At 33.5% G+C, this 19,921-nt stretch overlaps 1 protein-coding gene across 1 annotated transcript; it reads right to left on the bottom strand.

Moving 5' to 3' along the window:
* Positions 1-15,664: 15,664 nt before the first annotated feature.
* Positions 15,665-16,664, bottom strand: LOC139892506 (high-affinity nitrate transporter 3.1-like). Its single transcript, XM_071875613.1, has 2 exons — positions 16,404-16,664; positions 15,665-16,304 (listed from the first exon to the last, which is right to left on the bottom strand). Exons 1-2 carry the CDS (start codon positions 16,531-16,533, stop codon positions 15,820-15,822), a joined length of 615 nt encoding a protein of 204 aa, XP_071731714.1. The 5' UTR covers positions 16,534-16,664; the 3' UTR covers positions 15,665-15,819.
* Between the last annotated feature and the right edge of the window lie 3,257 nt (positions 16,665-19,921).

The raw sequence follows: 19,921 nt of genomic DNA, 5'->3' as shown, positions 1-19,921 counted from the left end.
CAGAACTTGTTAGTCATCAATTTCAAGTGGGGTCTTTCTGTATACGTATTATATAATTGGAGTGGAACATTGGGTGTGGTTAAATTTGAGGACGGTGGTTCCCATGCATATTTATCAAGTATATATATAGAAAGATTATGATTATGAATTAGACACAAGCAGTGTAATTACATTAATAATTGAATTATGGATGAAAATGAAATGATCGTAAAGTAAATATAGAAATCTTTAATCTCCATTCAATATCACGGATGTGTTCTTATTTCACAAGTGGGTTAGTTAATTGAGTAGTGAAGTTGACAGGATACAGAAAAAGACATTAATTTATGTATCTAATCCATTTGAAATAGAAATATATATAATAATAAATAATGTAATGATAATAATAAACGTGTGATATGCTAGCCATCAACATTTACGGACTACCTTTTATTTTAAATCTTCATAAATTCGTATTAGGTTTATATGAACACTAACGAAATGTCAACCGAGTGTTTAATTAATAAATGTATTCAATAAACTTTTATATTTATATGTAGATTTATTTTAATAATAAATTTTATTATATCTTATATTATTTTATTTTACAAAATGAATTCTAATAACTAAATAATATAATATTTCAAATTATATTTCGAATTAATATATATACGTATCTATTTACAAGTAGTTGTTCGTGAATCGTCGAGAACAGTCGAAGGTTAATTGAATATATGAAACAGTTCAAACATTTTCGAGACTCAACATTACAGACTTTGCTTATCGTGTCGAATTCATATAAAGATTAAGTTTAAATTTGGTCAGAAATTCCCGGGTCATCACAGTACCTACCCGTTAAAGAAATTTCGTCCCGAAATTTGAGTGAGGTGGTCATGGCTAAAAATAAAAATGTTTTCATGACCAATATGAGTTGATAATTAGAGGTTTATCATCATTGAATAATAATGATAAAATAATTCGATTATTCTAAGAATACGAATGAAGCTATCGCAAATGAGTGAATTGAAGAAAATAAGATTTTCTTAAGCTTTTGATGTAAACAGGGTTGAATTTCGGAATTCAAGGGATTTATAGAAAATTTTCGAAATCGAAAAGATTTGATTCTTCGGTGAGTAAAGAAATTAAGATCTCTATAATTAAATACCGTGATCTACCTCGATTACTCTGTCTGATACTTCCATTATAAATCAAACTCTTCCGTTCCATTATTCTCACAATTCCTATACTTTATTTCTTAGTTCATACATTCAAAAGATTGTGAAAATGCTTAATTCAGTTCTAATCCTTGATATTTTCCTAATTATCATTTCTGTCATCCTTCTTTTCAATCTTCCTCCAGAAGAATCTGTTTACTTCTACTATTACCTTGGGATGATACTATTCTTAATTATACCGTGTCTTTATATTGCTATTCGTATTAATATCCACGGTTTGTAATCTCCGTGTTGTTATTGGGCCTTATATTTTCTCTTATATTTTGGATCTCTTTGCCTTTTTATTATCCTCTCGGCCTCTAGTAAAGCGAGTAACGGTCCAGAATTCGTAAGTATGAAGCTTTGAATGAACATAATGTTCTAAACAAGAAAGAACGTAGTCGTACAATTTGATTTGTCAAATTACTTGAATCACTGAGAATAGAACTATCAAGAATATAGTTCCTTGATATGTTCATAAGTTAATCAGAATGAAAGAGTTATGTAACATGATACATGATGACGTTATAATCTGTGAATCATCATGTTCCATTTAGAAACTCAGCATGACTTACTGTAATATAATCACGTTGATCAAGTGCAATTATATTATACTAACTCATGCATCAGTTCCCAACATTACTTCAATAACATTCATATTTTAAATTTGAATTTTAAAGAAATTTAGAAATTAAAGTAGTTTCCTTTATGATGTAATATAGATAGCACGAAGAGATAAATAATTTCGGACGAGAATATTTATGAAAATATCTTCAGAAATATCGAAGATATTTATGATGATATTTTGGAATTTCTAAGTTCTATGGTTGATGAAGAAAGATTTTCCGCAAGATTTTAACATGAGTACGGAGCAAGATATTCGTTGAAGTTTTCATCGGATCCAGAATTACCTGGATTCTTTGAATATGTGGTATAGTCCTTGTATTTGTCCTTGGTCTCCTTCGTGGTTAGCTCAATCCGTTTTTCAGTTCCAAATTTTCTGAGCATTTCCAACATACTATTCTTTATCATCAAACTTTCGATGATTAAGGTCGTTTACGGTTGTCTATGGTTTCTGCTGCTTCATTCAGCTTTTTCAACATTCAGAGTATTGATTTGTGACTGAGTGCTTTTCAGAATTTCAGAATGAGGGATCATAATTCTAAAAGATAAATGTCTTACATATAACTGTTGATGTAGATATGCTGTGAGTTTTCAAAGTACTGATTGCTGATTCCATGTAATTGGTATGGCAGTTCTCGTTACAAGATGCGGATGATTATATGATAGGGTTTCAATGAATAAATATAATGATTTGTCAGAGAGATTTAAGCCAAAAAGCAACGAGGTTGCTGGTACGTCTGCTGGTAATATGGTGGAATATAAAAGAATTCTCCGGTATCAAAAGGGTAATCGTATATATCAGGATTATAGTAAGGCTACTTCGAATGAAAAGTCGAAGTCGACTTGCTGAAGCTGTGACAAAATTGTCTAATTTGAAAAGGGATTGCAAAGTTATTTTGGGTAATAGTAACACTAAAGAAATTAGCACAGCTACGCATTAAACGTTTACTCAGTTTCCGAGTGTTTTCAGGTGTACAATTATATGCATCAATCTTTTCTCCCGTAGATGAAGTGTGGTTGGTTCATCCTCTCGATTGAGGTGTTTTTTTCAAGAATCATGAAAGGTTTGAACGCAGATTGGAATTGTCAAGATTCAAATGAAGTTTAAGATGAATCAAGTGGAAAACTTGAAGAATTGTTTAGTTTCATATGTTATAATCAATATTTTAATTTATTTTAATTGTCCAATGTTGGTAGTCCACAGTTAGCAATTCAATAATTCATATATAATTATATATATAATATTCGAGTTAATATGTATCGTGACCCGTGTACATGTCTCAGACTCGATCACAACTCAAAGTATATATATTATTGTAGAATCAACCTCAACCCTGTATAGAGAACTCGATCATTACTGCATATAGAGTGTCTATGGTGATTCCAAATAATATATATAGATGCATCGATATGATATGTCAAAACCTTGTATACGTGTCCCGATATTTAAAGTGCGTAAAATAAATAACAGAAATTAAATGACGATAAATAAAGTGCGTAAAGTAAATAACAGAAATTAATTGACGATAAATAAAATTGCGAGAATTAAAATTGCGATAATTAAATTGCGATAAATAAATTGCGATAATTAAAATGTAATACGGAATCAACAGTTAGCTAGGAACAGTTAGCTAGGATTTCGTTAGCGTGGATTCTTAACAAAATTTCTCATAGTTAATTTGTTTGTTTCTAATAAATTTTATCTTGTACAATGTTTTCTTCATTATGCTACTTGTTGGATTCTGATAGATCAAAAATCCAAATATGAAATTGAATGAAAATGGTTATTTCGTGGTGAACGGATTTGTATATCGGTGGATGTAAGTAGGATAGTAAATGACTATTAAATCTGATTCATAGAATGTACAGTGTAATTTATTAATGTGAAATCTAAATATTATTTGGGTATTACCTACCCGTTAAAATATTTTCACCATTAACAGTTTGTACAAAAGAATTTTTAATTACAATCTTTATGAAAATATACTTGCATATATATTTTCTTCAGATGTAATTATGGATTTAATGAGTTAATATGATATTAATCTCATTTGATTTACCGTTAGAACAGGAATATATATAATCTCTAAAACATTAGAGATTACATAATCGCCATGTCGAACGAAGATAAATGATGTAGAACGTCATGTAGAACGATGATTATACTCGAAGTACAGAATGAGATGTTGAGACATGTGATGTGGAGACTTGGGTTGTTGATGGTACTATTGGTGCCGGTGATGTTGCTGAAGCTGGTAAGTTTTGCACCATGTTTTCTAAATTGATTACTTGAGCGCGAAGTTCGTTGACTTCTTCTATTATTCCGGAATGATTGTCGGTCGGAACGAACGGATGAATAAGGTTTAGAATTTGAGATAGTATATGATCGTGACGAGATACTCTGGAAATGAGAGAGAAAATGGTGTCTTGAACAGGTTCGCCGGTAAACGCTTCAAGTTCATTGTCAAGAGGTGAAATCGGTTGGTGAAAAGGATCCCCTTCTTCGCGTCTCCACTGATTAAGTCGACTACGAACTCATCAGATGAATTGGGGATGGATGATTGGTTGATTCATTTTGGTGACACTGCTTTCGGAGCTTAGGTGAAACTCCATATCAAAATAGCTGTCGGAATCCGAGGAATTTGAACTGGTTGAGGGATTCATCTCATACAATCAGATGAAGGACTTTCGATAAGAAATAGATTATAGGATGTAGATTAGTACCCTGCAATACATAATTTACATATGCATATATAATACTAAAATCCCATAAGTTATGGAGGAATATACGGAAGCTGTCAGGCAAAGTCTACAGTAACAGATATCCTAAGATATGAATTAGCAGATACGCTAAGATACGAATTTTTGTCTATACACTATTCATGCAATCATTGCAGTAAGATGTGTCTAGACTAGGAATGATAAGCAGGTAATTTCCTAAGGATGATAAGCAGATAATTTCCGACAAAAATGGTAAGCAAAACTTTTGACATGCAGACACGGTCAAAGTCCAGACTCATTAAGGCATCCTAACAACTATCAGTTAGACATACCAATGCAAGACCTGGTTCACTAAGACCTCCGCTCTGATACCAACTGTGAAGACCCGTCCTAATCCATCCGGATGAAGTGTAAGACCCAAATATTTATTGTACATAATGTATTTATGGTGTACGATGCGTGTATAAAGTGTACGACGCATGTACGTGTTGCTTGATCGAACGTCGAGGGAAACTGGACGTGTCTGAGGTGACAAGGGGGTACGTATCTTTTCAACCCCAAATAAAGTTTGTGTTGATGTTTCAAAGCCTTACCATTGGAAAGGAAATCTTATTACGTTTCTAACGATATTTGATTCATCGAAAACGGAGCTACGGTCAAAAAGTTATGGCCAAAACAAGTTTCTAAAAACTGACATGTAGGTTGGAGCGGCGCGCCGATTGCTGCTGATGCAATTTTCAGCCTTTTTAAAAGGTTTAAATGAGGGGTACTTTGGTCTTTTCAATTAGGGTCGGTTTGGGGTCATCAAGACTGATCTAGAACTCCATTGGAGCTTATTTCTCACCCACACAAACACTCTCATCCACATCTAGAGAGAGAGGAAGAGTTCTAGAGTGAGAGAGCTTGATTTGGAGAAGAAGGAGTTGAGTTCTCGCCAAAGCTCGGGTTTTAAAGTTGTTCATCTCGCTCCTAGCTATGTTTTGGTAGTATTGGTAAGTTCTAACTCCGAATTTCATTTGTTAGATTTGATATTCAAGTTAGGGTTTGAGATTGTTAGTTGTAAAACCCATTTGGTTAATGAAGAGGGTTTATGGAAACTTGCTATTTTGATATTTGGCGGGTTTTGGGTTGGTTAATGATTTAACCATGTTTAAGACTTGTAAATGGTGTATAATCACTAGTGTTAGTGATTATTGGTGTTTTGGAAACCATTAGGGTTCTTATGGTTGACTAATTTTATCTAGAGTCAAAATTAGGGTTTGTTGATGATTATGACTCAATTGCCGATTTAATAAGGTTTATAAACTTAAAATGGATTAAGTTGAAGCATAGAACCGAGTTAAATATGTTTTGGTGTCAAAACTTGCTAATGGCTTGATATTGACTTCTTATGGGTCAAATTAGGGTTTAAGTGTCATTTTGGGCAAGATAGGTGTTTAACACCTATGTTTGGGTTTGATTGGCATATTAGGACCATTCTCACTTGTGTAAGTGATTATTGGTTAGTTTGGGCGCGATTTTGTGCTTGGAAGTGCATTTGGGTCGAAATTGCACTAGTAGTCAATTTGGGTTGATTTGTATATCCACCATAATTATGTTACTTGTTATATGATAAATGGAATAGGTACATTCCATCGGCGATTGCGGATTATTCGGTGGCATCCATCAAGACTTCAAGGTGAGTGTTAATATCCTATATGCATATGTATGTGTAGGATGGGTGCGGGTCGGGTGAAGTGGTTCTCGGTTATAGAGCTCACTTCACATATAGGTGGAATTATTGGACTTGTGTACATGTCCAATTGGCACGGTTGTGCGTTTTGGTTGACCACCTTTGGCGAGGTGCACACTTCGTGTGTACATTATCACATGGGCTTGTGAGTGGAATAATTATATACGTATGTATATGAGTTATTTATTTGTAGGGTATGGGTTGAAGTTCGATGTTGACGATACCATACCCTAGAGTATATTTGTGATGTTGATGAGGGCTTAAAGTTCGGTGTTGACGATACCTCATATGTATGCATTTAAAGTTCAATGTTGACGATGCCATATTACTATGTTTGTTGGATGGGGGTTTAAAGTTCGGTGTTGACGATACCTCATATGTATGGAGTTAAAGTTCGATGTTGACGATGCCATACCACTATTGTAGTGATTTGATGAGGGATTAAAGTTCGATGTTGACGATACCTCATATGTGGGTTTTAAGTTCGATGTTGACGATACCACATTAAATGGGGCGGATGGGGTTTAAGTTCGATGTTGACGATATCATTCGCGGTGCTAGCCTTGAGATCTTGAATACTAATGGATGTTGTGAACATCGATGTTTGTCATATTGTTGTGTGTATATATATATATATATATATATATATATATATATATATATATATATATATATATATATATATATATATATATATATATATATATATATTAATGTATTGTTGTGGTGTAGCTAAACCTTAGGGTGTAGCTTATTGGCGTTGTTCACATCGTCGTTGGTGAACTTACTTTATTGTTGATGGTATTAGCTCTTTGCTTAATGATTACGGTATGCTTAGACTAGCTTGCCTTTATGTTTGGATGCTCCGGTATGCGGTATTTGATTATTTATGCGGCGTATCCATTTTATGCATATATATGTATGTAGTATATTATCACTCACTAAGCGTTAGCTTACCCTCTTGTTGTTGACATTTTTATAGATTGCATGGATGCGGTGGCTCGGGTAAGCGCGGGAACTAGTGGCTCGAGTAGTTTCTTTAGAAGGCTTGCTTTTGGATTGATTAGGATTGGGTAGCGTATCCCCAATTGCCATGCTCGGCTTTATTTGGTGTTACAAATCATGTGATTGAAAACTTGTATTTTCGTATGAAAGTCGTAAAACGGCCGATGTGGGCCCGGCCTCGTAAAACTTATTTTATGAATGGAACGTGTTAGTTTTTCATATATGAATAGGTTGTGAAAAGCGTTTTGTCTAAATACGTCGGGAAGTGGTCAAACATTTTCGCATTTCATGACTTTTTGGACAGGCCAGTTTGGCGCGCCACGCGGCTATATGGCGCGCCTTGCCATATGCTGTTCCAGCAATAAAAAAATTTATTTCGCGTTATTGGTTGGTTAACGGGTTGGGTTGTTACACGAAGTCCATATCGATTATAAACGATTCACAACAGTTGATTACATCGCGAGGTACTTGACCTCTATATGATATATTTTACAAACATTGCATTCGTTTTGAAAAGACAATCTTTCATTACATCTAAAGTTGACAGACATGTGTACCATTTCATAATATATCCAACTATAATTGTCTTAATAATAATCTTGATGAACTCGACGACTCGAATGCAACGTCTTTTGAAATATGCCATGAATGACTCCAAGTAATATCTATAATGATAATAATATTAATAATAATATTAATACTTATGATAATAGTAATAAAAATAATAATGATAATAATAATAATGATAATAATAATAATAATAATAATAATAATAATAATAATAATAATAATAATAATAATAATAATATTAGTAACTAGTCATAATTTTAGCCCAATTAATCATATCATTTAACATTAACATGTTGGGCTTATTTGTAGTCCAATTTGATGAGGGCAGCCCAATAGTCATACCAGACTAAATTCGTTTCCCCTTTTGGTTTTAAAAATATACGAGTAAAAAAAATATATAAATGATTAATAATAATAATTATTTTTATAATTATACCTAACAATATTTATTCGCGTTTTGTGATATCTGCTCCAAATCAGATCGAGGTTCTCAAAAGCAAGATGCAGAACCTTCGATTCTTCAACAGATCGATCCAGAAGAAGTCATAACTGTTTTGTAAATCATCGATTCATTCTCATCACCGTTCAGATCTTCATCGATTTGCAATCACCCTTAATCGATCTTATCATAAATTCGGTTCATCAATTGATTCAAGTAGGTAATTGGTTTATTGTTATTCTCCTAATTTCATTATCCATCTGTATATTTGCTCTGTACTTTTTAATGTATCAATTATAAATACTAATAATTTTTGGTCTTGGTGGGTTTCGATTTGGGTTCTTGATGGTAATCAAAAGAATAATGAAATTGTTCGACATATCTGGAATTGTTTTGGCTCTAATCGAAATATCGTAGGTACATGCATCAGTAGTCATGGATCATGGATTTCAGGTTTGGAATGTTTTATCGAATAGAATAAAAATCTAACAATTTTAATAATGTGTGTTGGTATTTTGGTTATAGTGAAGATGGTTTTTGCAGAGGTGGTTCTAATGGTTGTGACTGTGGGTTTAAGGGTTGTAGCAACAATTAAGTCATTCGAAGAGCAACCGTAAAGAGTTTGTTGGGTAAGTAGTGCAGGTAGAATAAGCAAAAGCCAGAAACAGGATCAAATCTTGATTAAAAAGGTTGTTGTTTGATTAGGGTTAACGATTTTTGGAGATTGCTATGGCATAATAGAATAGATAATGTATTTGTTTTCTTAATCATAATTATATCAATATCAATATATTATCATGAGCTTTATTCTTCACCTTATTCATCGAATCTGTATTATCATCATTCCTTTGTTTGCTGTAACAGAATAGAAACAGAAACAGATGAGGCTGTGGTGGTGCTTGGAGATTGATTCGAAACAGGAACAGAAAAGAATAGCAGCAGCAGGTATATATGATGATCAATGGTTGGGTGTCTTAGCCGTTAAGTGATGATTGAAAACAGAAGTAGAAGTCAGCTGTAGTCATAGCTACATAAAGTTGTTTGTTTTGATTGTTTTGGACAGTCATATACAGGAATGCAGCAGCTGTTCAGGCTGGTTGTTTGACTCCTTGTAGTAATGGTTTCGAACAGAAATTAATAAACGATAGCAGCTAGCAGAAGGTTCTTGCATGATGTTATAGCAGTGTTTTGTCGTGGTGATGTTTTGAGTCTGTTATGGGTCTAAACCAGAAGTAAAAGGGATCGAGGTGATGGTTATGGAGGTGTGGTTAGTCGATCAAAAGAGGACGACATCGAAGAAGATACAGAAGTGGGTGTGTTGTTTTTGTGTGTGCCACAGAAGTAAGTGGAGTGTCTCCTCTATCAATCCCGTATATATGTAAATGTATAGATATAGTAATTAGCTAGAAAGATAGAGTAGATAGTGATAGATAAAGATTGCTAACAGAAAGTGGAATAATAATTTAATATGTATCATTATTTGAAGAAAGTGAGATTGTGTTTGGATTGGTGATCGAATAAGAACAATAGATAGGCACTAGTTGTAATTCTTGATAATTATAATATGCATGTATCTTGTTTTGTCAATGTAAGCATATAAATGGACGTGTTTTAACTTATCAAAGAAGAAAAAAAAAAGGAAGTGGTTAGGACTTTAAACAGAAAGCAATGTGATGATTGAGCTTTTTATATTTATGCTATTACTATGTATGTATATATATAATAAAAGAAGAGATTGTGGATTGTGGAAGATCCTTGAATTAGACAGAACTTGTTAGTCATCAATTTCAAGTGGGATCTTTCTGTATACGTATTATATAATTGGAGTGGAACATTGGGTGTGGTTAAATTTGAGGACGGTGGTTCCCATGCATATTTATCAAGTATATATATAGAAAGATTATGATTATGAATTAGACACAAGCAGTGTAATTACATTAATAATTGAATTATGGATGAAAATGAAATGATCGTAAAGTAAATATAGAAATCTTTAATCTCCATTCAATATCACGGATGTGTTCTTATTTCACAAGTGGGTTAGTTAATTGAGTAGTGAAGTTGACAGGATACAGAAAAAGACATTAATTTATGTATCTAATCCATTTGAAATAGAAATATATATAATAATAAATAATGTAATGATAATAATAAACGTGTGATATGCTAGCCATCAACATTTACGGACTACCTTTTATTTTAAATCTTCATAAATTCGTATTAGGTTTATATGAACACTAACGAAATGTCAACCGAGTGTTTAATTAATAAATGTATTCAATAAACTTTTATATTTATATGTAGATTTATTTTAATAATAAATTTTATTATATCTTATATTATTTTATTTTACAAAATGAATTCTAATAACTAAATAATATAATATTTCAAATTATATTTCGAATTAATATATATACGTATCTATTTACAAGTAGTTGTTCGTGAATCGTCGAGAACAGTCGAAGGTTAATTGAATATATGAAACAGTTCAAACATTTTCGAGACTCAACATTACAGACTTTGCTTATCGTGTCGAATTCATATAAAGATTAAGTTTAAATTTGGTCGGAAATTCCCGAGTCATCACATGTTCAAGCTCAAATTCTTGCTCGTTTAATCTAGGCTCGAATTGAGCACTTAACGAGTCCAGCTCTAGTAACTCGGCTCACTTACACCCATACCGACAAGTGATCAGATATTTTGGTAATTTTTGCTGTAGATGTTTTGGCATAGGGTTAAAAATTTATGAATTGTCATCTTATGGCTTTTGGGTTTGAGTTTGTTCATCTCAAGTTTTTAAAATTTATATGGGTCCTCTCTTCCCGACCTCTTTTCGTTGGCTTTAGCTTGGAGTTTCATCTAAAGGTTTTTCGTCTTGTTTTGTTTTGATATAACCGATCACTATCAATAAGTTTCGTTCTGGCCGACTAGTCTGCCTTTAAATAAATGATTTTTCCTTGCCATACACTCGTCAGCTGATTATACAAAGAATTAACGAACAGAATAATGCTTTTAATTAGTGGATGCTTCAAGATCTTAGAAGGGAACAACAGCATAATTCCCGGGTGCTGATCTGTGATGCTATCTGGTGTGACAGGTAAATATTTTAATTTATGATCTATTTTTAAACATATTAAACTATGTACACTTGTTTTGTAGTTAATATCAGGTCATTAGGTTTTTTCAACTATCTATCGTGTGCCTTTGTGACAATATTATAATTGAAGCAAATAACACATAACTGTACAGTGTACACCTTTATACCAAGGTACGCCACTCTGTTTACTAAACTTCATGTTGATGTGTTAACGATTAGTCTATAAACATTATCTCATGCTTACGTTACCCCTTTGCTGCCCTTGGGGACGGTACACTTGTAATTGACCATGGTTATTATTATTTGGCCCGTTGTCAATCCTTTGCTGATTTCCTCTATTATTTCAATTATTACTACGGTACCCTTGGTTCCCAGATTGTTGACCCTGTTTAGTAGTCAGTGCAGGCACAGATCGTAGTGGTTGTGCAATCTTAACCCTCTTGTTCTTACCATCATCATTTTTAGTAGCCAAATACTCGGCTAGCTCCATCTCCAAATTTCGAGCATAATCGAATGCCTCGGCGACATCAAAACATTTCAGATTAATCATTTTAGAGCGGCAATGCCCATGAACAGCCCAATTGTACTTACGGGCTTGGTCCTCAGCAGACCCAGCAGCAGCCCCAATCAAATCCACAAGCCTCAAAAACCTCTTAGTGAAATCATTAATAGACTCATCACTCTCTTGCTTAATATTCGCATACTCTCGAATCACAGCCTCTTTCTCCGCCTCAGAAAAGTACTGACGGAAAACAACTCCTTGAAATCAACCCAATCTAATGAATCCTCAAAATCGATACACCCTTTCGCTTTTCTCAAAGCAATCCACCAACGCTGAGCATCCCCCTCTAGTTTATAAACAGCCAATGGCACCCAAAACCTCTCTTCACAACCAAGCACTCGGTATATCTTCTCAATGTGAGTGATCCAATTATCAGCTTCAACATGAGTACTAGCAGTGCTGAATGACAAAGGATGCTGTTTTTGAAACCGTCCTAGCCAAACATGAATAACATCTCCCGTTACAGTTTTATCCTCCTTATATTCATCCTCTTCTTCATGGTTAAAAGTCTCACCACCTTGCTTACGCATCATGTCAATAGCTTGAGCTACAATGTTGGGTAACAAATTCGTGATAGTTTGGTTAATCTTGTTTTCTACTTCTTCCTTAGACATTTCCTTTTTTTTCAGTGCCATCTATTAAACGAGACGAGGACATAGCGGTTACAATTAGTATGAAGAATAACAAAAGAATATTCAAAGTGGAACAAGAATGTTGAAGCGGAAGGAAAATCCTAACCCAAAAGTCTACTCAAATCTCACAGGCCATAACTTTGGACTTAAGTTTCTACAAGAAAGAGCCTAAGCTCTGATACCATCTGTAAAGACCCTAATCCAAAACTTATAAATAAAGGTAACTTAATAGATAAATGAGCGTTATTCTTATTCGAATTCTAACCATAGTCAAAACCAAAGTTGACAACCTTATTCAAAAGTACTATTAAACCAAAAATAAGCTACTAAATCTTGAAGGAAATCTCTAAGGCATGGTGCTAAGTTCACTTCACTCTACACTCTTCCCTCGTTCCCAACGCCCCCTTGATTACCTGTCGTATAAGAAGGAAAACAAAGAATACGACTGATCCAAAGCCCAGTGAACGGATATAACAAAGAACGGAGTATAGTATGACATGCAAAATTAATTTCAAAACGAACTTATTTTAAAAATAACTTAGTTGCAAAACAAAGTGTGAATATGTATAGATCCACAATAACGTATATCATGATGCAAATTTCATAAAATAATGCACTAAGAGTCAAACAAATAGTAACAAAGTATCAAAATGAAATCATAGGGTAGCTACTCCACTAATCATCCATATCTGTGACGTTTCGTATGACACTACGATGAACGTACACCGTCAAAACAAAATCCTAGGATCGATCCATACGCCTCCTATCAAAATATAATAATAATGAGCTCGTACCAACTACCGGATAATCAAAAGGAGACGTCGTAGATATAAACAAATACATCACTACGGTCGATGCCACATTATCGGTGTCACTATAATGCGCCCACTGGACCTTCATGGATAGGTTACTCTTAGACATATTTTAAGAAACCGTTTTAACCGACTTATTAATTATAAATGTTCAAATACTTTTAAAGTGACTAATGGACTTTAAAATATGTTTTAAAAAGAAATAACGAGTTGACTTAAATATTTTACGCTTGACCAAACACTTAAAATGTATAAAACATTGTATGCCGTATTATTTTAAAATCACGTGTCAACCCAACCATTCGGTCTAACTTTTGTCACGAATCATGTTACATAATACTTTAGCCCTTTACATATTAACAACTTAAACGGGACTAAACGGGACATGTAAAGCCACGTGAAATGAAGGACACTCTATACGAATCACCGTACCACTCGTCACACACACACACACGTTCTTTACCGGGACGTTTCCAACCTTTTCGGGGCTGTTTTCGGGCTGTCCGGGGCTGTTTATGGAGCTGAATTCGTGACAGTTTCAAGACAGCACTTTCGCGACAGTTTCAGAGTGTTTCGTGACACTTTCAGGCTATTTAGCGACACTTTCAGGGCTTTTCGCGACAGTTTCTGAGCTGACTTTTGGGCTGAATTATGGACTGTTTTGGTTGAGGTTTTAAGACACGGTTTTGACACAATTTTCAAATACCAAAAGTATTATGATTCCTCAAACAACAAACATCCAAAATCGTTAGTACATCATACATGAGGAAACTATAATATATTTCAAAGACTAATAAACACACATTTTGAACAAGCATGTCATACCATAATATTTACATAATTCGAAACAAAGTTTTGAGAGGAAGATTTACCGAAGCGATCCTAAAACCACCTAGAATATCCGTACCTTATGTTGTTGAATGTTGAAACTCCAAGGACATCAATAAACCACCGAAAGGATGCGATCACCGAGCCGAATCTAATGAACACGCACGTATAAGCACAAAATACATTCAAGTAGGGAGTATGTAATATCCTTTATTTAGGTAGTGTTACCATATGATTTTTATGTGCTTATTTATATCTAAACTGTTTCATGAATTCTAAGTTATGCTATCATATTAAGATTTCTATCTATGACTTCCATATTTCAAAGTGTCTAAAATATATCCACCTAATTATGTATTATCATTTCATATTTATATTTAATTTCTATTTATCGTTTAGTAATTTACTACATAAGTGGATTAACACTGATAGTGGCCACATGCCCATTTCTTTTAGCCATTCGATTAACACATGCTACTTGTTTAATTCATTTGATCAAACCACCATCATTTGCATGGCTAAATCCCAATATTCATATTCATTACATATAACTTTGTAAGTACCCCCATTAATATTTAGCATAGTCAGTACCAAAAAATGTACGCTGTAACTTAAACACATTGTAATTTTTTTTTTTTTTTTTTTTTTTTTTTTTTTTTTTTTTGTATATACTAGTTACATAAGGGTTTTAAATACTCCATTACTAAACATATGACTACAATTTGCTTAAGATCAATATTTATAAAAGATACCCATTTGTACCCAAAATCTTAACATCTCATATCCATAATAATCCATGTGATATGTAGTCTATCTAAAACTAGTAACTTTAAACAAATTATACATCAATAACAAAGATGTTGATTAGTAGTTAGCTTTAAAGCGTGTTCGTGTTAGAACCAAAACTAGACCCGCAAATATTTTGTGTTCTTCTTTGAATGTCTCTATTCCCTTCCTCTTAAAATTATGATAGAGAGAGAAAAAAACTATCAAGTTGGTGATTACTTCATCTCGTTGTTTTAGCCAACAGATGGTAAAAGGAATGATGCATGTTAGTTATATAATTTGAGGTATGACTTATCCTATCCCTTTCAATAAATATTGGCTAAATAAATTTAATCCAACCGATGGGTTCCTCTTCCCCATTTACTATGGATAGTACTAATAATTTAGTTTCAATTTTAGTACAATGAAATTGACCTCTACTTGTTAATCTTAATGTATTTATTTCTAGCATGATACACAATCAATTTGGTACCAATTATATAGTTTACGAACTTTTATAATAATTTGTAAGTAGTGAGTGATTAAATATCAGTCACGAGTTTTAGTTTTATAGGATATTACATGAAATCTCGATTCATATCCATTTTCTATCTAATAATATACACTTAGCTGAAGATTATTCAAATAGTTTAACTTAAGAAATGTAAGACAGATTTATGTTACCTGACAGTTGGATCCAAAACAATGAATAAGGAGAAGAAAAAAACAAAGTTAACTCAGTTCTATAACAACAATCTCTTACAGTATTTATCTGCACACCACATAATAAAAACCAAATTATAATTCTTCCTTTTTTTGTCTTTGAATATTGATAAATCTCATTTTTGTATGGATGATTTTGCCTTACTCTTCTCCATGTAGAAAAATCCCGCCAACGCAACTACCGAAAAAGCCGAAAAACATACCGACGCAATATCAAGCGACGTGCTACGACCCGTGATCGCTTGGATCTCAAACAAGTTGGTAGTTTTCTTAGCATCTGTGGTTTGACCATAGGCTACTTGTACATCCTGAGCATTGAACGCGTAGGCCCTCACGAAATACGTTCCAGTCGGTACGTCTTTTTCTACAGTCCATGTAAACGAGTTGTTTGACGCTACGTATGGCTTAGCAACAATCTTTTGTAAACAAGTCTTGTCTTTTTTCAAAAGGTCATTTGTTTTCCTCCATTTTCGGTCCTTTTGACTAATGGGTGCATAGCAAAGTTTGACTTTTACGGTCTTGTAGTCGGAGTCGGTTCCAGCTGGGAACGTCTGGTTAAATGACCATGTCACTGTGATCTTATCTTCCCCTCCCTTAAGAACTGAAAAATATGATTTAAAGATAATTAACACTTGTTTAATAAATAATAACCTTATGCAGTATTGTTTTCGTTAAAATAAAGTCAAAGTTATGGTCAAACCTTGGCCTGGTTTAGGTGAAGCGCCAACTATGAGAGTATGATTAAGGGAAGAAAAGGTCACACTATAGCTAGTTGCAACAAAGCAGGAGAGCATAAGAAAAACAATCAAGAAACGTGAAGGGATCGCCATTGATGATAATTTGTTCGCGTTTGAAACGTTGACTGTTTGACTGCGATTTACTGATGATCAGATGATAAGATTGGGTTAATGGTTTGGAGTTTAAGCAGATATATATAGAGATCTCAATGATGAAAGGTATGATATTTATTTGGTAGATGCATAAATAAATAAATAAATTAAATTTTGTATTAATCATAAAGTACTCATTTAATTCAAAGTCAAACCATATTGTACCTGTCTCCTAGGAATTCCATAATATAATTAATTAATTAATAATTAATTAATACTCCGTATAAAGTTTGCACAAGTGTATTCATATTTGACCCTATTTATGTGGTGAAATAACTCTTAAGCATGTTCAAGGGATTAGATTGTTTGTGTTACATCAGTTGACTTAGTTTACACACACAGACACCCTCAAATAAGATTTAAGTTGGACTTTATCCTCTACCTCCAAAAGCATTGAAAGATCATAAGCGGAAAATAGAAAATGAGTCTCACATATACAAAGTTGTATGTACTTTTCCTTGTTTGGAAAGGCACTTTACTCATAATTGACCAGTTTGTCACATTCGACACCATTTAGCCATTGCCTAGAGGTGACAAGTTGGGTAATGGGTGAAACGGGTCAGGTTTGTTCGACCCATTATCTCTATTTTGTCCATTTCTTTTTTTGGTCTTTATATATTGTTGATGATGCATAATTTCAATAACAACACATACTAATTACAACACTAATTTGTAATTTTCACTTTAACTATGCATGAGGCTGAATTCATTAAATAGACACTTTATGTGACTCTTAACTCGTATGACGTATTCTTGTTTAAATTAGAGCTTTCGAATTAAACCTAATATTCGTACATTAGTAAATAGTTCGGAACAGTGGCGGAACTAGGATTTTTTTACCGGGGGCAAAATAAAATTAAAACCGTAGCAATTTTTTTTGGACAAAATATGGAGGTTTTGGCGAAAAAAATTGAGGTTTTGGGGCAAATTATGAAGGGTTTTGGGCAAAAGTTAAAGGTTTTTGAGCAAAAGTTGAAGGTTTTGGGACAAAATATGTTGGTTTTGGGGCAAAATATGTTGGTTTTGGGGCAAAAAAAAAATCCACCGGGAGCAAAGTCGAAAAACCCAAAATTTTAAAACTGAAAAAAATAATCCACTGAGGCCCCCCCCCCCCCCCCCCCCCCCCCCCCCCCACACACACACACACATGTATTTTCGCCACTGGTTCGGAATCGTCACGTCTAGCCATTCCTTAATCTTGGGGCGTATCCTCATGTAATAAGATTGGGTCAATTGAATATAGAGAAATTATAGATCTATCTTCCATCTGTACATACCTTATTAGAGCATCTATAAGACTACAACTGGGGAAGGGTGGATTTATGGTCATGTGTGTGTACTTTCGTATATTTGTGTTTGCTTGTAACGAGATGTTTTTATACTCTCCTAAGTCCCCATCAACAATGCTTTTTTACAATAAAATTGATCAATGAAGACATTACCTTGTGATTTCTATTGTTAAATATATTGTATATTGGATTTGTCTTACTAGTTTAATAAGGTTGTGAAACGAACCTCAGACTTATTTTCAGAAAACGAATTTTTTTTTATATTTCTGCATGATACTAAACTGTTTTGTGGTGCACTACATAACAGGAAACAAACACTTTCGGAAGTATACAGATCTTAATACGGGTGTTCAAAATTCGGTTTGAAACCGATTAATTCGAAAACCAAACTGAAACTAAACAAAAAAAAAATCAAACCCAATTTAAAAAATAGTTTCCTGATCGACACGAACCGAAACCGAATTCGTAATCGATTTTGAAAATTTTTAATTCGGTTAATCCGAAAATCGAATTCAAAATTTTAATATAATTAATTTTATATTTATGTGTTAATGTCATTATAGATTAAGATCCAATCACCTAAATCGTTTTTCATCCATATAACAACTTGATAGCCGACGTTATAATTATTTACTGATAACGTTATGTTCTTCCTCTTAATAACGAGAGCCGTAATCGTCACAATTAAGTTGTAAATATTAATAAATCATCAAATTCTTGATAATTTAATAGTACACCATTGTGTTGAGTCCCCTACAGAGTTAATGATTTAATTATGGCAAAACATGATTGTAAACACTAGTTTTAATGTGTAGACCAGCATAAGTTTATTTTAAGTATAACAACATTGTATGATGTGTTTAAGTAGTTTTATGTGTTGCCTTCACTATCATCACAAAATAATTCAAGATTCAAGGTTACTTCAAGACCAACATAAGATGTATGCAGAACCAGTAAGAGGATCAAGTGAAGGACCAGTAACTGAAGAACCAGCACAGGCTGGAGCAGCACACAACACTTAGACAAATCATTTTCCATTACAAGCATATTGAAATCGAAGACGAAGTTGAACAGTGAAGGACACGCGTCGGCGGCTGACAAGTGATCTTACAAAACAACAATGAAATGCAGAAGTTTAACCCATGTGCAGTTCATGGTTAATGTTTTGTCAACGCCTAGGGAACCCAACATTCTATTTGTTTAATCAATTCGAAAGCCCAAAGGGGTGTTCCTGTAGTTAGCTATCGAAAGAGGAAATGGGAGTCACATGCTTCCTGCCACAGTTATCGGCTAAGTACAAACATCCTTCGTACCAGTGAACAATAGATCAATTACGCGGTTATCAGGGCTCCTATAAATAGTTGAAACCACAATTGTATAAATTAGTGGTGTGGGTATTAAATTGATAGAGTCGAGACGTTGTATAAGCTTCACTCGTTCGAAAGTTATCTAGGTGTAATATGTATCAACCGGTTATCTATTCCGCCAAAGGATAACTGTGATTCTTTTAGATTATTTCAATAAAAGAATAACGTTGAAAATTATATATGACCCTGATTTAATTGTTTGTTAAGTATATGCTTAACTGATTAAATTAACTTAATTGAGAAAAAGTTTTGTTTTCATAACCAGCACTCCCCTCCCCCCTCCCCCCTTCTGAAATGTCCCGTTCATATTGATTATAAACGTTCCATATTAATTGATTTCGTTGCGAGGTTTTGACCTCTATATGAGACGTTTTTCAAAGACTGCATTCATTTTTATAACCTTTATTTTATCAATAAAGGTTTCAAAAGCATTACGTAGATTATCAAATAATGATAATCTAAAATATACTGTTTACACGCGACCATTACATAATGGTTTACAATAGAAATATATTACATCGACATATGTTTCTTGAATGCAGTTTTTACACAATATCATACAAACATGGACTCCAAATCTTGTCCTTATTTTAGTATGCAACAGCGGAAGCTCTTAGTATTCACCTGAGAATAAACATGCTTTAAACGTCAACAAAAATGTTGGTGAGTTAT

Source organism: Rutidosis leptorrhynchoides, chromosome 2 (assembly GCF_046630445.1).
Source record: "Rutidosis leptorrhynchoides isolate AG116_Rl617_1_P2 chromosome 2, CSIRO_AGI_Rlap_v1, whole genome shotgun sequence".
In the NCBI taxonomy this organism is placed as follows: Eukaryota; Viridiplantae; Streptophyta; class Magnoliopsida; order Asterales; family Asteraceae; genus Rutidosis; species Rutidosis leptorrhynchoides.
Note: the sequence above shows the minus strand (reverse complement) of the source record. Positions and strands in the feature narration are given on the sequence as shown.

Excerpts from the sequence above, each read along its gene's own strand:
- LOC139892506 (XM_071875613.1), bottom strand. The coding sequence starts at position 16,533 with ATGGCGATCCCTTCACGTTTCTTGATTGTTTTTCTTATGCTCTCCTGC. Across the intron at positions 16,305-16,403 it reads TTCACCTAAACCAGGCCAAG|TTCTTAAGGGAGGGGAAGAT; the intron begins GTTTGACCATAA and ends CATATTTTTCAG.